The following is an 18,465-nucleotide window of genomic DNA, read 5'->3' as shown; positions in this document are numbered from 1 at the left end:
AGCGGGAGATATTAACTACGATGAGTATCAATTACTGCCATATTAATGACTTTGTAATATCAACTATCAATTCTTTTAATGAGTGTGAGGAGCTGTGTTGTTTTTGATCAAACCAGTGGATTTTCCTGTGTAAATGTCCTGAATGCCTCATACTGTCACTCTGAATCATGTGTTTGATGATTTTAATCTTCCAATTTTCTTGAATGGCAGCACAAATGTTTGATTATGTATACAAATAAGACAAAGAGTCCAGATTCACACAAACAGAGAAGGCACTTTCAAATTAAATCTGTCAGATTTTTAATATGCAGCTATCTCATTTTTTGTTATTGTTGGTGCTGGTGGTTACACAAATAACACTTGCTACAAGGTCTTGAGCTAAGCCTCACTGTATTTGATTTGTATTAGCCTCATTTAGAACTGAAAACTAACACCTGCATCATAGGTGTCTGGTTATATTGTCCACTTGCTACAGCAGCTAAATCTTCTTTGGACTCATGAAAATGAAATAAGAATTGCACAAATTAATCAATCAAATCAAAAGCCATCAAGCCAATCTATCTTTTTCCCTATAATTCAAAACACACAGACTATTTCCCCATCAAAGAAGTCCATCACAGGAGGAGATGGTCCAATGCTGGGGACGCTGACTGGAGCGGTCCTGTTGCTCCAGCGGGGGCACAGAGGGAGTCTAAGGAGATGAGGCCCCCATTGACAGCAGTGGGTGAAGCAGGTGTGCTTCCTCCCCTGGTGACTCCTGGCGGAGAGCTGTAGGCCTGAATCTGGCCACCTGCAGGTGGCGCTACAGTGCCTGCTGGGGCCCATGTTGCCATACTTCCGGGCATTGTGGGCCAGGGCGCCACAGCTGGACCTGCCCACTGATTTGCCAGAGGCCCCTGCTGGCCCCAGGGCATGGTGGTGGGAGAGTATGGAGGAGAGGAACAAGGAGAGCCCCCTACTGGCTGCATGGGGAACATGGAGAGGATCTGAGAGCTAGAGAGTGTTGTCTGTGGAGACTCTGAGAGAAAAGAAAAAGATAAATAAAGTGTTAAATTGTTTAGTCAGTCAAGAAATTACTGGAGTACTTCTGAAGTTCAATTCAATTCAATTTTATTTGTATAGCGCCAAATCACAACAGAAGTTGTCTCAGGACACTTTCCATATAGAGCTGGTACAGACCAAGCTCTTTTATCTACAAAGAAACCAACAATTCCCCCATGAGCAAGCACTTGGCGACAGTGGCGAGGAAAAACTTCCTCTTCCACTGGAAATCTCTGCTAGTTACTATTAACCTCACAGTCAACAGGCGCCTTGAGGGGGGATGAGGAAGGATGGCATCCCCCTTGTTAGCAAAACGACCAAACTGCATCCCTCTTCATATTTCAGTTTATACACGCATATGTTTTGATTAGTAACTGTTAGAGACAGGACCAGGCTAGCTGTTTCCACCTGTTTCCAGTCTTTATGCTAAGCTAAGCTAATCAAGCTCAGGCTTCATACAGACACACATACAACAGATATAAGAGTAGCATTGATCATCTGAAATGAATAAGTCTAGTTCCCAGAATGCTGAACTGTTCCTTCAAGTTATTTATCAAGCAGCTTGCTGCTTTCTCTGTTTTATATCGTGTAAATTGAATATCTTTGGACTGATGGTTGCACATAAGCAATTCAAAGGAGTCACTGGCACATTGTGATGGAAATTTTTTAAACAGTGCTTTTTTTTCAGTATTTTATGATACTTTGCAGACTTGACAATTTGTTAATGAATTGAAAAAATACACACAGGAAATTAATAATTTTTTGCTGCTCTAGTTTATATTAGATGAAACCCTAGACTACTGGCTGGTTATTCTGATAATTACCATACAGTACTGTAAGTCAATGTGTGGTTTTTGTAGGTATGTAAAACCACTTAAGGTCAGGGAAAGGTTACCATCATATTTAAGTAATAATAAAGGACCAATACAAAGAGACAGGATTTAAACACAAGCCTCTACTGTTGAAGGCCTACATTACACCATCACACTTAAAACTGCATGAACATAGACAAGCTTCAACAAACATATCTGTATTATCCTAAAAATCACTGTTTATTGTTGTAATTCCCTACATGGTGTGATCTGATCTTTTTTCCACTATCAGCAGAGACAGCAGAGGAGGCTGACATGACTGAATCTTTCAGTGTGGGAACATGAGCATGTGTTTAGGGAGGCAAAGTGACATAACTTCACCATTTCATCGTTTATACACAGTGAACACATTCCTCTGTCTTTCATGTTAAAATACGACTGAAACTTGGCTATTTATCAGCTGTGCCATGGGAATTATGTTATTCTGGCAGAGTACATATTAAAAATGCCATGAACAGGAAATTCATGGGAAAATACTGTGTGCATGTCTTGTGCGCCTCCAGGCCAGTGGCTAGAGGCAGCTGAAGAGAATCTGTGTACAGCTACAGATTTCTGTCTGATCTCTTGATGTTTAGTATAATAGTGAGATAGATGGCACTTAGTTTTCTGCTGCAGACTGAATACTTGTTCAACCACAGCTTCATGCCACAGCGTGATGTGTGTTAACCCACTATAGACGTGTTAATGCTGATTCAGTAAGACGAAAGGGAGATGCCAACAGTGAGTCACCTTGAAATCTAGAGGAGGCTGCTATGCTTCGCTGATGGTCATGTAGTTTTATGACAGAACAGCCTGATGGTTTTAATAATATGTATTTGCATGACAGGATACCAGACTGATGAACTACATCTTTTTTTGTGTCCATGCTGGTTAATCACAATCCAATCAAGCCTACAAACAAAACTCTCACACCAGCGATCTCTAAAATTAGTCTATACTAAAGCAGATGTTTCACAAATGTGAATCAGCTCCCCTCTTATATTAAGACAGTGATTGTTTCAGAATATTTTATATGAAGAAGAAAAATACACTTTTCAATCCAGTTTAACACAATTTATGTCAAGTAACTAAGAAAAGATTGGAAATTGGTGTACAAGACCCCCTTATGACAGTTCAGTGATGGAGTGGACTCCGCAAAAGAGCCTCTGAGACACTAAGAGACTCAGGGCAGGGCAAAAACATCCGGGTCAGTCTCATGTTGTAACTAACCTGGCTGACCGGAACATGAGCTCTGGTTGGACACCAGTGGCTCCTCAAACTGGATGGAGAAGACTTCCATCAGCTCATTACGAGAAGAGGCCTGTAGGCAGAGAGGCAGAAAACAGTCTGTGTGTGATAAAAGTACAATGAATTTCAGTTTCTCAATCACCAACAATATTTGGACCAGCAGGAAGGTGGTGGACTGTTCTTTCAGAGCTGGGTCAGACACATGATAACTGACCAGCAAACCTTAATGGATATGAATGACATGTCATGTAAATCAAATACAAATCTAAAATATAAATACTGTGCCAACCCCTTGAGTTGAACTTGAAAGGTCAGCTACAGTCATGAGTACATGTACTCCAGGAGGTACTTCTGCAGTTACCAAGGGGTACTTGGAAAGATTGAAGAGAAGCTCAACTAATTTGTGTGAGTCAGCTGTACCACCTGAACTCTGCATAGCTTGCAAGCAAGCAGAAAATTATCTAGAACTTTTTATAGCAATGTTTCACTAAATCAATAGATTTAACTTAAATAGATAGCTAGAAGCATTTGACAGTTTAAATTTTTAGCTCAAAGTAATGCATAAACAGCTGAAATAGTTTGCTAAAAGCACTAAATGTTAGTAATAAATGGTTAAAACAGATTTCTTTGGTGATTAATAAACTGTTGAAATAGCTTGCTAAAAGTAATAAATGGTTGACAAGTTCAGTTTCTGTCACTCCCAAGATTGATTTGAGTGAATGCAAACCTTTCCAAAAACATCCAGTTTAAAATCAATGCAAATGAACACATTTAGACATGACAGGTGGTGTCTATGAAGGCGTAGGCCTACTTTAGTTCATCTGACGGGGCTGTGTGGGTACACAAGAAAAAAAGGCTGAGGCTGGGAACCACCACGCCCCTCTGTTTGATATTTGTCATTTGATCCTGCCCTCTTATCTCTAAGGAATAATGATGTAAGACCCCGATACCAAAAAAGTCAGGGCGCTGTGTAAAACATAAAAACAGAGAGCAGTCATAAACTGTGTTTACTGACGACGGTTTTAACAAGTGGGGTCAAATGTGTTCATTTTTATTTGAGTTAAAGAATTTCTGAAAAGTCAAATGATTTATGTTTCAGTTTATGTGTTTTTTGTGGTTAGATTCACCATCGGACTGCTGCTCGTAAAAATGCTGAGAAACCCTCATAGTTCTGTGAAGCAAGGTGGATTAAAACATTCCCATTTTGTGTTTCTGCTCATTTGACCTGGTTTGATGGTCCTGTTGAAGAGGCTGGCCGTGGACTGAACACGTCCTGTAAAGCTGGTGCCTGGAAATAAGAGGTTTGTTTCCACATGTGACCTCCACCATTTGGAAAAAAAAACTATTGGTACAGAGATGTTCATTGATAAACTCAAGAAAAAGATTTGGGAATAAAACTGCTCTTTCTTATTCTTTCATTTACCTCAGCTGGAGGGGCTGAACTGTCATTTTGAGGCAATGAAGAATTGGTCTGGAAAAAAAACAACCAAGGGGAAGCAACATTAAACACAGTCTTGACACACACACACACACACACACACACACACACACACACACACACACACACACACACAAAAAAAATCCCACCGATAAACAAAATAAAGAAAGAATGTCTCTGACTTTTGTCGGCACCTCTGCAGCTTCCTGTGGTGTTTCTTGATCCACAACCTGACAAACCTCCATGATGTCAGCCAGGACTGGACCTGCCTGATGGGACACATAGAAAACATGACGCTGTGGACCAAACACACCAATGACAAACATGTATGAAGAGCACCATCTGCTATTTCTATGTTCTTAAACCATCTCATATGTTTCCCTTTCAGTACTGTGTGTTGTTACCAGGTTGGCCGTCCTGATGTAGAAGAGGATGTAGGTGTCTTGGTATGGGTAGATGTAGGCCAGAGCTCTGGGATCAAACTCATCTTTCTGCAATGAGCTGATTCTGCTCCTGTCGTGGTCATAAATTACAGCCTGAAAACAAATAATAGAGGATTTGTGCTTTTAGTTATGTTGCAACATATCTAAGCACAACACCATTCAGCCATTAGAAGTAAAAAAATGAGGGAAGAGAAAACTGCCATTAGTGCAATAAAAAGGGGAAATTAAGATATCATAACTGTAGAATGTAAACAGATTTAAGTTATTTTGTCTGGTTTGACACCTCAAAGTTTCTCTTTCTCTGGCTTTGGTGGTGGAGCTTTTCTGAATCATTCATTATTAACATGATAACAAGAGATAAAGACTGGAATCCAAGTCTTAAACTGGGTCACTAGACTCCCTAAACAAAGCATTGGAGAACAGTTTTATGGCACGGATCCATGTGGATAGTGGAAATATTCTACTAATTATCTGCCATTAAGCCGGAAACAGATGATTTAATCTGCAGGAATACCACACATTTCAAGATTAGACCATCCTGAGGGGGGTGCTACTGCTACAGGACAACACGAGGAGGAGAGAGACGTGGGAAAGCTTTTCTCATACTCACTGCAGTCCTCTCATCCACGATTTTCAGGCCGTTGAGGGAAATTTTCAGCCAAACTCTCTGCTTGTGTTTCCCCTGACTCCTTGCTGCTGCTTCAAAGCCCTTCACACAGATGGAGCAAAGAAAAACTTTTGTGATCCCCTGACTTTTTATCTTATAGCAGCATCATCAGGTCAAATTTGAATTTGTCCACTAAATACCTGCAAAACTAATGGAAATCCCTTCACCATCAGCTGTAATTTGTGTTTATCGCTAATGTTGGCATGCTAATACACTAAACTAAGATGAACATTATACCTGCTTAACATCAGCATGTTGGTGTTGTCATTGTGAGCATGTTAGCATGCTGATGTTAGCACTTTAAGTACAGAGCCCATGTACGTCAAATCTAATACTGCGAAAGCATGGGAACTTCACAATTGAGTGAGATATCAGATAACCATCATTCAGTGGACGCCTGTGAAAATGACTCCCAAATCAGGCCCTGTCATAACAATCACTGACAACACACTCTAATCTGACTCGTCATATGATATCAGACGTGATGTTTATTTAATGTTTTCTTTCTAAATAAAATGACTGCGGTTAACAGACAGTCATTTCAGTTCTTATTAAGAGAAGACAAAGGTAAGTTGATGTCTGGTGTACTTTCAGTTTCATCATAGAGTCCCGGCACATCTTTTCCCCTTGGGCGTCGGGTACCGGGTCCATGCCAATCAGCTTGGCTTTGTAGCGAACCCCGTCTCCATGGAAACGGGACGTTGTGTCACTGGGTGTTCTGGGCGCTCCTGGGAAACATGAAGAGATGAGATAAAGGGTCAAACTGTGAGGACAAATCTGTGTGAGAGCAAGGAAATGCGTGTCTCAGTATATTTGTGTTATTTAATTGTGTCTTAATCATGTTTGCGAGTCGTAATTTAATCAAAGTGTGTGTGTTTGTGTTTTTAATTGTTTGCACTTCTGTGTCTTTTATTGTAATGCCTGTGTGTGTGTGTGTGTGTGTGTGTGTGTGTGTGTGTGTGTGTGTGTGTGTGTGTCTGTGTGTCTGTGTGTGTGTGCACATGTGTGTGTTTAAGCAAATTGCTGAGCGAGCATTCGACTGATCCATGGTCAATGTTTCATCTCACTTCCTGCAATGAAAACAGTCACTTAGTGATTATAGAAATGCTACCATGTGTTCTTGTAACAAAGGTCGCCTCTTAAACAGCTTCACTCATGTTATGAAACATTTTACTGCCTTTTAGTCACTGTGTAGTTTAAAATTCAGCACAAACACGTCTGCACTTCACAGTCAAGTACAAACCAGTAGTCAGTCAGTGACCTGAGCTGGTGCCAAATATGCAATAAAATGAACAAAGAAATGTTTCCTTTTTTAAAACGGTTGCTAGTTTGATGACAGTAAACTGGGAGCCAATAAATTCACTGTATTATGTTTTCAGTCAATGAATGAATGAATGAATAAGTATGCCCATTAGGTATCTGTCATCAGGTGTAAACCTGGGGGATCATGCCTGTGGTTGTGTGTGTGTGTGTGTGTGTGTGTGTGTGTGTGTGTGTGTGTGTGTGTGTGTCTGTCCACAGCTAATCTCGCATACTACTGCACCCATCTCCTAATATTTTTTTGTGAATATTTATGACTGCTTGCTCAAGGTTGTGGTGATTCACAATTTTTGAAAAACCTGAGAATTATTACATTTTGACTTAGCATTTCTATTTTTCTAACCTTTAAGGTATTAAAGCACTGGTTTAGTGGCCCAGGAAGAACAGACCAATTGTATGCATTGTCAGTCATCTCACGTGGGGCTGCTCAGCCAGTCAAATCTGCACTTTCCGATAATTATTGGGAATCGAGTCAGTGAGAGAAACACACACGCAGGAGAGATGAGAGACAATAGTTGAAAAAATGAGTGAGCCAGAGAGAGAGAATTTCATACTTTAAAAGGAGAAAAGTAGACGGTGAAAACAGAGTTTTTAGTCAAGAATGGACAGACTCTTGCATGCTTTTACTTCCCGTGAGCAGTTCAAAATCAGCATGTCTCATATGTCCTGAAATCGAGGCCTTTATTAAAAGTGGCACAGTGAAGTGTCACTAAAAGTATAAGCTGTTAAAGCTGTAGATGTAAGATGTATTGAGATTGTTTAATTGGTTGAGACTGTTGAGATATGAAATGGAGCTGGAACACGTGACTAATATTTACATTCTTCAATGACGTGTGAGTACTTACTTCAGCCCCATGGGGATAATCCAGCAAACTCTGGGCTAACCCTGCTCTGGAGTAAGGCCAGCAACAACTAAACCAAAGTCAGGGTTAGCCCACTTTGGAATGCCGCAGGATAGTGTCAGTATGGAAGCTCTCTTAGCCTTGGGGCTAACTGTTCTCTTAGCATGGGACAAACCATTCTCTTAGCATCAGGCTAACAGTTCTCCTCACCTGGGGCTAACAGTTCTCTAACAAAGCTCTGATAATGCTGTTTTTTGCTGCATGCAGTGTCAAAAACCATACTGAGGTGCAAACTGTGCAGACTGTACCTCTGAGGTCACAAACTCTAAAGCTACTTCTCACTGAGATTTAAAAGCAACGTAAAACCCATCTCTTCACACATGCTTTTGCTAACTATTCCGCTCATATTTTCTGTCAGTTCATCGATTCTTCTTTCTCACGCCTTACCAAAGTAAGGTGAAGACACAGCATCTGATGTCTGAATGCTTTATTAGCTTTTACAGTCCTTGTTTTATCATCAATGCATGACTACTGCAGGCTTACTGCTGTTTTTATAGGTCCAAAATTGAAATATAGTCTCACCCAAAGTGATTAAATTCTCACAAAACCATCATTGCTCATGATGGCTAATGGTTAACATGTCAGAGAAGTGTGAAAAACTGATTATGGAACATTTCTATTTTTAAAGCTTACAGAGGCAAAAGGAAAAAGCTTTGTTGGCAAACCAGATTTTTGCAAATGGGAAATCTGAAAAGATGGTGAACTATAATTTACACCAGACAAACACACATTATCCACTTGACGTGAAAGATTTGCCGAGTTGGAAATGTGTTTATGAACTTCCAGCAAGACAGTACTGTACACTATAACTCAACAAGTGACATCAACAGTGTTTCTCAAACAGCTGGAACAGCTAGACACCCTCCAGAGGTGCATGAAGGACGAACAAGGAAGAAGAACAAAACAAACTGTTACCTGAAAATGCTCCCATTTCCCATCAGATCGAGCTCAACGTCACAGTTCAGACAGGGGACATACTGCACTTAAAAGCATCGAGAAACACATCGAGAAACGCATCGAGAAACGTGTGCAGACCACTGAATTTCAAAATGATATATCCAATAGCCATTTGCCATGAGGTGTCATTTGTTGTCACCAAACTAAAACAAATGGAAAGGACTCTGGAATGATGTTGTACCCACAAGTAACTTAACAAACTGTGACCAAGGAAGAGGTACAAAACTGTGCATTTTTCATTAATTTCTTAGGTTGCAGGCTCTGACAAAACTCTGAGCTGATTTTTTTATCTGAGAAGCAGGCCTGACAGTCAACAGCAGCTGAGCTCTCGTACCTCTTGTGCTGGAGGACAACCAGGTCCTGACCGCAGTTTGGCCCGGGGCAGCTCTCTGCTCCGTATCCATCACGACCAGGATAGTGTGGAAATTCAAGGCTGGAGTGCTCAGGACAGTGAAAACAATGTGGCTTCACACTCGTTTGCTGCAAAAGAGCATGCCAAAGTAAAATCAAAGAATGGCAAACATTTAAAACTGTCAAAAAACAAAGTTATGGGATCAATCTGTGGACAAGAGAAATTCTTTTTATTCTTCTTACCTGCTGTGAGTGTGTCTCTGCTCTGTCCTCTGTCTTGGCTCGAATTGCTGCTGAATCTTCTCAGAGTCAAAGGTCAGGCTGCAGACTCACTGGTAATATATTAACATCCGTTGGGAGGCCAAAATACGTGGGAACTCAAGAGGCTCTAATTGGGTGGACAGTCAGTATGTGGAGCTGTCCCTCTCAGGGGATGAGTGAGAGGTCATGTGTTTTCTACAAGGACAGACTTTGGGTGGTAGTATCTTAAAATAACAGCTGAACTCATGTTGAATGTGTCTGGTGGTCAAACAAATATCGAGCTTTCTGAAATTCTCTGCAGGAAGGGTGGTTGACAGACACCAGGAAACAAAGCAAATGCTAAAAAAAGAGCTCTTAAAAAAAGCTGTTAAATTTATCAGTAGAGCTTAAACAGATTTTGATGGTTAACAGATCATGAACCCATCAAAGAGAGACAGGACAACCTGTCCTGTTATAATTGCTCTTGATGATGTTATGTAATCCTTCATGTACACACACATTCAAATGCAAGTGTTAGATGCTTTGTGGCAAAATGTAGCATTTTGCATGTCCTTATTCATCTATCATTGCATTTTTTAGGGGTAGCATTTCCAAAAGTTTGGGAACAGCCAAGAGTCTACAGCCATGCTATCAGCTTAGTGAGGCTGTGCTAAAAGACAGCGCTACTTGGAGACAAATGCTAACATGAGCATGCTAACATGCTTGTGGTGACAAAGCTTCCATGTTATTTAGCAGGTATAATTTGACCATGGTCACCATCTCAGTGTGGCATGTTAGCATGCTAACATTAACTGCTTATTTTTAGCTTATTCGTACAGCAATTGTAATCTGACATATTGGACAGAATACTAGACAAAATACTATGAATTTTGACCTCATGATGGCACTAGATGAAAAGTCAGAGAATCACCAAAGTAGCTAGCTGGCTAGCAGCTAACTGCTGGTTTGAGCAGCCAAAATTGAAGCAGCAGGATTGTCCTGACTTTTGATACTTTAATATTTTTAGGCTGAGATCATTCTGATGGCATCGCTGTGACATCATCACGCCTATTCTGTCAGACTTGATGAATCTCCAGAGAAACATAGGACATTACACAACTGAGTTCACAGGCTGCGTATTACTACTTGTGATGAGTCAACTGAACATGGCGTGTAAAATCTGTGGAGTGCTCCTTAAAAGCAGTTTAAAAATAAACACATTCACTTTCAAAAAAACACATACACACTGTTTATGTGTGTGGGCACCAAGCATTTTCAGTGAACTAAACCACAGTTCATGGCCTTTAAGTCAGGCACTCATAGCCTCGGGAACATCGATTGTTTCTGCCTGATGGTCGACTCAGTTCAGTTTGGAGAAAGTACTTTTCATACAATTAACAATCATTATTTTTCAACCATTAAAAGTTTGCATAATACAATATCTTTGGTCTTTAACCCTCAGGAACTCCCCAGAGTATAGAATATATTATAAAACACTGGATCAAGTGGTAAATCTATATTCATTATTTTTTCATCTCTTCTTTTATGTTCTGCCAAAATCCCTGTGGAACTATAGAACATGAAGCTATAAATGTTAATTTTATTTATTTATTTATTAAATAATGTAGACTGAGGTGGGAGGAAACAATTGACTCAGAAATTAACACTTGGCATCTTAATCAGAGAGCTTTGGAGGTGTTGGTAAGCATATTTCTTAGCTTTTGACAAAATGAAAAAGCTATTAAAAAATAATCCAAAAATATCAAACCATTATTATTAAACGATCTAAATACTTCTCCCACCAACGCCTTTTTTCTTTGTCACAAATGAGAAATCTTAACAGGGTGAGGCACTCGAATAAATATTTACAAAGCAGATCACTTGTGACGTGATGTTTAGGTTAGCAAAGAGGCTTCTCTGCGTCTAGAAACAGTTTCTCAGGAAGCAAAGCTAATTTGTTGAAAACCCCCCAAAACAGGAAGCGTTTTCGATCAGATTAGGCACGGCTTTGCCCAGAATCTCATCTAAATGAGAGAGATTCTTTGTAAGACACAATAATATACAAAACCAGAAAATTTAAGTCAGTTAGACAGAGGAGACCAGCAACCTGAGGACAGGAAATACCAGATTTAATACACTTTACCAGTCAATCTATGGTAAACACCAAAGGCAGGAAAAGGTCATGTAGATTACAGTCATCACTGCACTGGGGGGAGTTTCAAGTTTCCTTTTTCAAAAGATTAGATGTGGGTTAACAGTCACAGCCACATTTCCCAACAGTGACAGTGAAGAAGTCAAAAGACATGTCTTTCACAGGCTGAGCTGAGAGGATCCACCGCCCTGCACTGTGACGAACTTGTGTGTTTTCATTCAAGTTGTCATCCAAGTTCTTAACTGTAGAGCCCGCCTTTGCGAAGACCCACAAATTCACAAGGAAAAATATACAGAAGACATGACCTCAGTTTCCTTAGCGGTAGTTACGGCCCAGTGACTCGCTCCAATAGAAGCCACAGTGCCCGGTTGCTGAACTCCCGCCAGGATTGTGATGAATGATTCTCCAGAATAGTCTAATAATGACCTCAAATTAGCCTGATTGCTGTTAACTGTAGCTGATTCTCAGGCTAAATCGCACTAAGTCCACAAACCTAAAACAGGAGCAGAGTCTAGCAGTCAGATTTGGTTTCTCTGATGTTGAAACAGATGAATGCACCAACAATTATCCATGTGAGTTCAGACTCAAATGGTCACTTTGGGCTATTTTGACTCCTGAAGTCGGCATGTGAATAGACATCAAAATGAGAAAACTTGATTTCTACATATCCAGACTTTTTATACATAATTCCTGTGCCATGTTAATAATCTGCTTTTAATCTTGTTGGCTATCATTTTATTTTCTTTGACCTTTTTAGAAATCTGACCTTAAACAACCTCGACTTGTAATTGTTTTTCATGTCTAAATTATTTCTATCTAATTGAAGGCTTTAATGGCTTTTTTTAAACTATCATTTTAGAATGGTTGCCTCTGTAAGTAAAGTTCTTTTCCCCTTTTCCTTGTTTTGGTAATTGGCTCGATGTCATTGTAAATGACGGTCGATCTTCAGTGATCTCTCGAGTATAAATAGAGGTTGAATGAATGAATGTAGACTCATTCTGTTGATTTAAAATCATCGTGGAGTGTCAGTAAATACCTGCAATGTGACCTAAAACATAAGATAATGATCATCATAAACACAGTTAATGCAGGACTTGACTCATTCATTATTTCCCAACTAATCAACCTAAAGATGACCACATACATGCACTCATGCACTATAATCAAATACATCAGCAGCTCTCCAACATGTTGATCTGACTGAGTCTCAGTCAGTTTATTCTGACTGATGCGGTCAAGTGTTTCCCATGTCTGACATCGTCTGAGGAAAGAGAGCAAATCTGCTGCTGTTGTGTGAGAGCCGCCTAATCCCAGTTTTGGGGATGTTCATGATCAAACTTAAACTGAAGGATTACATGTTCTTCTGTGAGTGGTGGAAACTCTGTGACCTCTTGGTTTCATAAAAAGATCCAAAACCTCACTGGAAAAGGTTCTGAAATGGCTCTGTCTATTTGTACACAGTCACAGTTTTGATTTTGATCTGAAAAACAAAAAAAAAAAAAGAAAAAGATTTTTATCAGGCTATTGGTGTTTAGTGGTGCCTTTGAATGTTTTTACATTTAATGCGTTTTGTTCTGAACATGCTTCTAACACCACAAAAGGCTCTTTCACTTAATGCCTGTTTCACTTTTATATTCCTGACTGCAGTAAAAAACAGGAAAATTATGTTGATTAGCTGCACCTGATATGACCTACTGCCTGCAATGTTTATCATTTTAACTGGTGAAAGTGACAGCGCCGGATAATGCTAAATTACTACCTGAGCGTTTTCTACTCTGCTATTTGCTAAGAGAGGAAACAGATCTGCTAATGTTGAAGTGAATTCATGTGGTTTGCCAATCTGGGTTTCAGAACAACCAGTCAGCCACCGGTGTGATCAAATAATCTGCTTTATCTAAGCCAATACCAATCGACAAAAATATGCCTGGATCACCTCCTATAGCTTGTTTGCTCATGACATCAAGTCACTCTTTTGATGTGGCACGAACTGCAGATGGAGGGCAGGAAGTGATTTTCTGCATAGGAAACACTATAACGCACACTCAAAATGCTGATGTTTTGCACTGTTTATGTTTGCTCAAATCAATCAAATGGAGAATCCACAAGGAGCTTTCATCATGTAACAAATGCTGTTGTTCAGCAGGGTGAAAAATGCAAGCAATAGAAGTGGAAATGGTCGAACATTAGGTATTGTTTTAAATCTATAGATTTGACAGTAATAGCTACAAGCTAGGTTGAAATGCACTCATTAACTAGAATGGCAGCAATCAACACATTATGGACAAAATGCGGACGTACATGCCCAATGGAAATTAGGGGTTAGATGTCTAATATGAAAATTTGAGAATTTTGAAATTTGGCAACAATATGCCTTAGTCCAAGATTTGCTAAAATGTAGTGAACAACATCCATGTAGACTGCAAAGATTTCAACTATTTTAGGTTAAAAATGCTAAAATGGAGCAATGGGATGCATCATGCTCAGTGGCTACAATATTTTGTGTGATAAATATTTAAACAAAAGTTCAGTGTTAAGTATAATGCAGGGTCACAGCACTGACACATCAGATCCTGCTCTGTCAGCTCAGTTTTCTCTAGCCTTGATTAAACGCCTCCATCATGCAGTATTTGGACTCCTGTCAGGCTGCAGCTTCAGGGCCAATATTGGTCATGTAGTGCAACCTGCTTACTGTGAAGTACAGTTTATACACAGCACGAGTGTTTATTTAACTTAATGAACAGTTTACTTTCACACTATAGTAGCAAGGTTAAACAGAACAAATAGAATACTGTCTTACAACACAGTAAGACAGTATTCTATTTATCACGTAATAAACTTTTATCAAATTCAAAACAATGACTGGTGATCGTGCAAACACAGCGATTAAGCTGTTCCACTGTCAGAGCTGATTAATCTATGTGGGTGAAAAAACAAGACAAACAGTTGCAGCATCTGTTGTCCAGATAGATCTGCAGAGAGAGTCAAATATCCAAACAACTACTGGATGGGTTGCTGTGAAATTTTGATGGCAATACGACATACAGAATAAACAGCCGTAGTATGACATAAATAGAATGAATACATATACAGTATTGACAGTACTGTAAATATGAATATACCATAGTATATGTTAAGCAGTATTTTTAGCTGCACTGACATAAACAAAATGAAATCAGGGTTGATGTAAGACAGGCTGCTGGTCCCTGGAGGTAGGAATCAGTTGGGGGGGGGGGTATGTGCAGGAGCGTGACATGCAGCACGAATTATTTTAGTGAGACTGTATGTCTATAACACATACAAACAGTGTGAGTGGAAAACAAGGGAGCAGCATTAAATTTACTCTTTGGGGATTTAGTTGCAGCTCTTATCTCGATCTTGTCATCTACAAGCAAAAATACCATCACATAGTCACGCTCTGGTCATGACCTACAAGTAACGGTGAAAGAAGAAGTTATTGTCCAGTAATGCTGTCATCAAAGACAATGAAACACTGGTTGTATGCGTGCTGGGTGCTGTGGAAAGCAATCTCCCTGTGGTGGATTCAAGAGAACAGAGGAGCAGGATGTTGGAAACATCTCTCAAAGGTCTGAAGTCTTTCATCCTTTGGCTAAAGATAAGGAGGCTTTCAGCAGGGCTACAGTGTTTTTTTGTTTACTGTGTCTGTTTGGTTTGGCGTGAGTGAACATCGTGAGATTCAACTTCAGATTCCTTGGAAATCATTTTAGATTTGGCAAACTGACTAGATGCCCATTTGCGATTGTCCAACATTTAAAATCCAGATTTACCGCAAACATTCAAACTGTGAGAATGTTACGATGACATACCATGCCAAAATGGTTCGTTTTTCAGAGGAATCAAAGAACAAACTGTTAATGATTCACTGGAATCACTGCTGTACAAATACGACAGAAAACACGATTGAAGCCACAGACCTTGGAATGTCAAGGATCTGTCATAGAGCCTCGTAAGAAGAGTTTTATTGTTTCTGATGTAACGATTCCTCCATCACAGCTCTATTCCCTGCATTGGGCTGAGACAGACTCGACTAAATAACCCACATTACGCCACTTGTATTTCATTAAAATTCCTGCTGCACTAAAGCGAAACCTCATGTCACTGTGTAGAATGAATAATAACAATGAAGGAATATTAAATCTGACAAGCCACAAAAATGTTGATTTTTCACATATCAGTAAAACAGTCACTGACAGCACATTTCATTGGTTTTCCATCAGAATATCTGATTCTGTGATACAATACCACCTCACAGTGACTACAGATTTTTGTAGTTATGTTTAGACACTCAGGGCACTTAGTTAAAGTTTAAGAAAGATGGTGATTTTGGTTGAATACAATGAGTTTGATCACGAAACACAATGTGCTTATTAACATTTAACCGAAGCAACAGTCTTCCCTAAGCACAGAGCAGAGTTTGAATGTGAACCCTGCACTATAGTGTCAAAGTCCTGCATCCTGCACCACATCCATCCCAGCCAGTTCCTGGCAACTCCCTGCTCAGAAAAAGGTTGCATATGAACTTAATTCAGGCAACAATTATGTTTGTCAGCACTGGGTAATTTGCTATCAGATCGAATGATGCTAAACAAAATACATGTGACTAAACAAAAATCTTATGTACACCAACACCACGATACAGACTAACACACACATATTTCACATGGCTGGCTGTAATTAAATACAAATGGAGCTACAATCTCCCTTGCCAGCTCTTAAAGCAACATTACACAACTATTTGACCTGAAATAACAGCTTCAGAATCATTTTGATGGTACACTGAGCTGTTTCTAACTTTCTAAGTCCCACTTAGCGCCCTGAGTGGCCGTTCTTGCACTACGTAACTTGGACTGAGTTGGTTTAGGCGAGGTTTGTTTTAGTGACAGTGGTGTAAAAGTGAATTGCACTCCAAAACTGCAGCGATGCAGCGAAGACAAGTTGCAAAAAAATCCCAAATCACTCATTAATTCACATAATGCTGATCTCAGAGTTGTAAAAGGATTAAATGACGACCTGCTGCTGTTTGATTGTCACCTCACAGAGATTCAGCATTACACCTGCCATCTGGACTCCCTGCCCATAATGTATGTATTAAGTGGCACACCTGCAGAGCTGAAAAGGAGCACAGCTTGCTGTACCTGTTACAACAACCAGCAATGATGTCACACTGTACTGACACACCCTGGAGTACACATCTACATCACTGCAGGACAGTTAGTAAAAACATTTTCAGCGGATGTGAAGTGGCTCTTTAATGTTGCTGACAGGTCAGCTCAGCTTATTCATAACTGGATAACATATTTTAATTTCCTGTTTTGGAATACATAATATTATATATAACATATAATAAAAGCCCCTTCCTCCATCATTTCACTTTATGAATCTGAGTTGTTGGCTCTGCCCGCTGAAGTTTATTGACTTTCTTGTGAGGTTTCTTTAATCTAGACACCCTTATCTCTTTTTCATATGCTGATTGGACTCTGTTGTAGTTGTGACTAACATCTGGCTCACACTTGACTTTAGATTCCCTTGAGCTTTTAATATACGCAGGAGATCATCTTGTCTCACTTCCAGGAAAAAGCAATGTGCTTCCCTCCTTTCTCATATCCCTGAGCTCCTTTCACACTAAATACCTAAATGAATCTGCTTGTAGCAAAACAAAGATATCATATCAAACGCATGACTTTATACTGGGCTTCAGCAGAGTCTCAAGCGACCACGTGATTGGGTTTCACTTCTCTTCTCACTTTTACTTTTATCAGTGAGAAAACTGCGACTGCACACAACAAAAATACAAGAGGAATATGATGCTGAGCTGTGCCACATGAAGTCATGTGAGCGGCTCGATGAGGGCAGAGTGTTTGTTGTGTAATACGTTTACAGCAGTGTTTAACAGGCAGTCCCCCAGTGTGGTCCAGGAGGAATTTTGTGCTCGCCCTGTGGTCAAATGTAATATTTCTTAGCATGTTTTGAAACCTTACTATTACTGGATGTTGAATGGCCGTGGAAAACTTTAAGGGGGGATGCTAAACAAGCAGGAGTCTATGTTAAAAAAGTGAATGAATGAATTCTGCTGCCTTCTCAGCTGCACCTAACTGGACCCTACCACCTGTTCAGGTAAGCATAGAGGAGCCAAACAGATACAAGGCATCAAACAATACAAAACTAGTTATCTTAAGATGTCTTAATTACAGCTGACACCACATTTTACCTGAAGGCACCAACTCTAACAGAGTCTCACTTACTGAAGAGCAGCTTCATCCATCCTCCCACCAGCCCCTCTCTGCAGAGGCGATCTATTCACACACATCTGGCTCCACTAATGCTGATTGAACAGCTGATTAAAATGACTAACAAGCTTGTGTTCTGTTGAGTCTCTTACCTGACTGATGGATGAACAGATGAAATGAAAAGCTGGATTGACAGTAAACAAACTTGTTAAGGATAGGGTTTAGTGAACCAGGAGAAAAGCAGCTTTGTCATGACCACAAATCAAACATTTAATTCAGAAACAATAAGTCGATTGTTTTTATAATTTATCAAGCAAAAAAAGGGCAACTATTTGCTTGTTCAGTCTGCTCACATGTGAGGATTGGCTGCTTTTCTTTGTTTTATATCACATTAAATCCGCCTCCACATGTTCAAATGAAAGGACACACACTCAGATAACATGGTGTATCAAAAGAGCCAAGTGCTGCTGAATTCTGATCAAGATCTTTGAATATGTTTGGCTTTTAGACTGTTGGTTGTAAAAAATGAGGAATTTATCAATGTCTTCTACCACTCTCTTCTGACAGTTTTAGATACTAAATGACTAATTGATAATGAAAATAATCACTG

At 39.8% G+C, this 18,465-nt stretch overlaps 1 protein-coding gene across 1 annotated transcript; it reads right to left on the bottom strand.

Moving 5' to 3' along the window:
* Positions 1-425: 425 nt before the first annotated feature.
* LOC139330611 (disabled homolog 2-like) lies at positions 426-17,977 on the bottom strand. The gene is made up of 9 exons (XM_070961615.1): positions 17,871-17,977; positions 6,277-6,416; positions 5,632-5,730; positions 4,983-5,114; positions 4,761-4,847; positions 4,564-4,611; positions 4,366-4,428; positions 3,123-3,213; positions 426-1,018 (listed from the first exon to the last, which is right to left on the bottom strand). The coding sequence occupies exons 1-9, from the start codon at positions 17,884-17,886 to the stop codon at positions 615-617; spliced, it is 1,080 nt and encodes a 359-aa protein (XP_070817716.1). The 5' UTR covers positions 17,887-17,977; the 3' UTR covers positions 426-614.
* Between the last annotated feature and the right edge of the window lie 488 nt (positions 17,978-18,465).

This window comes from Chaetodon trifascialis, chromosome 4 (genome assembly GCF_039877785.1).
Source record: "Chaetodon trifascialis isolate fChaTrf1 chromosome 4, fChaTrf1.hap1, whole genome shotgun sequence".
Taxonomy (NCBI): domain Eukaryota; kingdom Metazoa; phylum Chordata; class Actinopteri; order Chaetodontiformes; family Chaetodontidae; genus Chaetodon; species Chaetodon trifascialis.
This window is presented reverse-complemented; position numbering and strand designations above follow the sequence as displayed.

Excerpts from the sequence above, each read along its gene's own strand:
- LOC139330611 (XM_070961615.1), bottom strand. Across the intron at positions 3,214-4,365 it reads CAACAGGACCATCAAACCAG|GCCTCTTCTCGTAATGAGCT; the intron begins GTCAAATGAGCA and ends CTCTGCCTACAG. Across the intron at positions 1,019-3,122 it reads CTCATGTTCCGGTCAGCCAG|AGTCTCCACAGACAACACTC; the intron begins GTTAGTTACAAC and ends CTTTTCTCTCAG.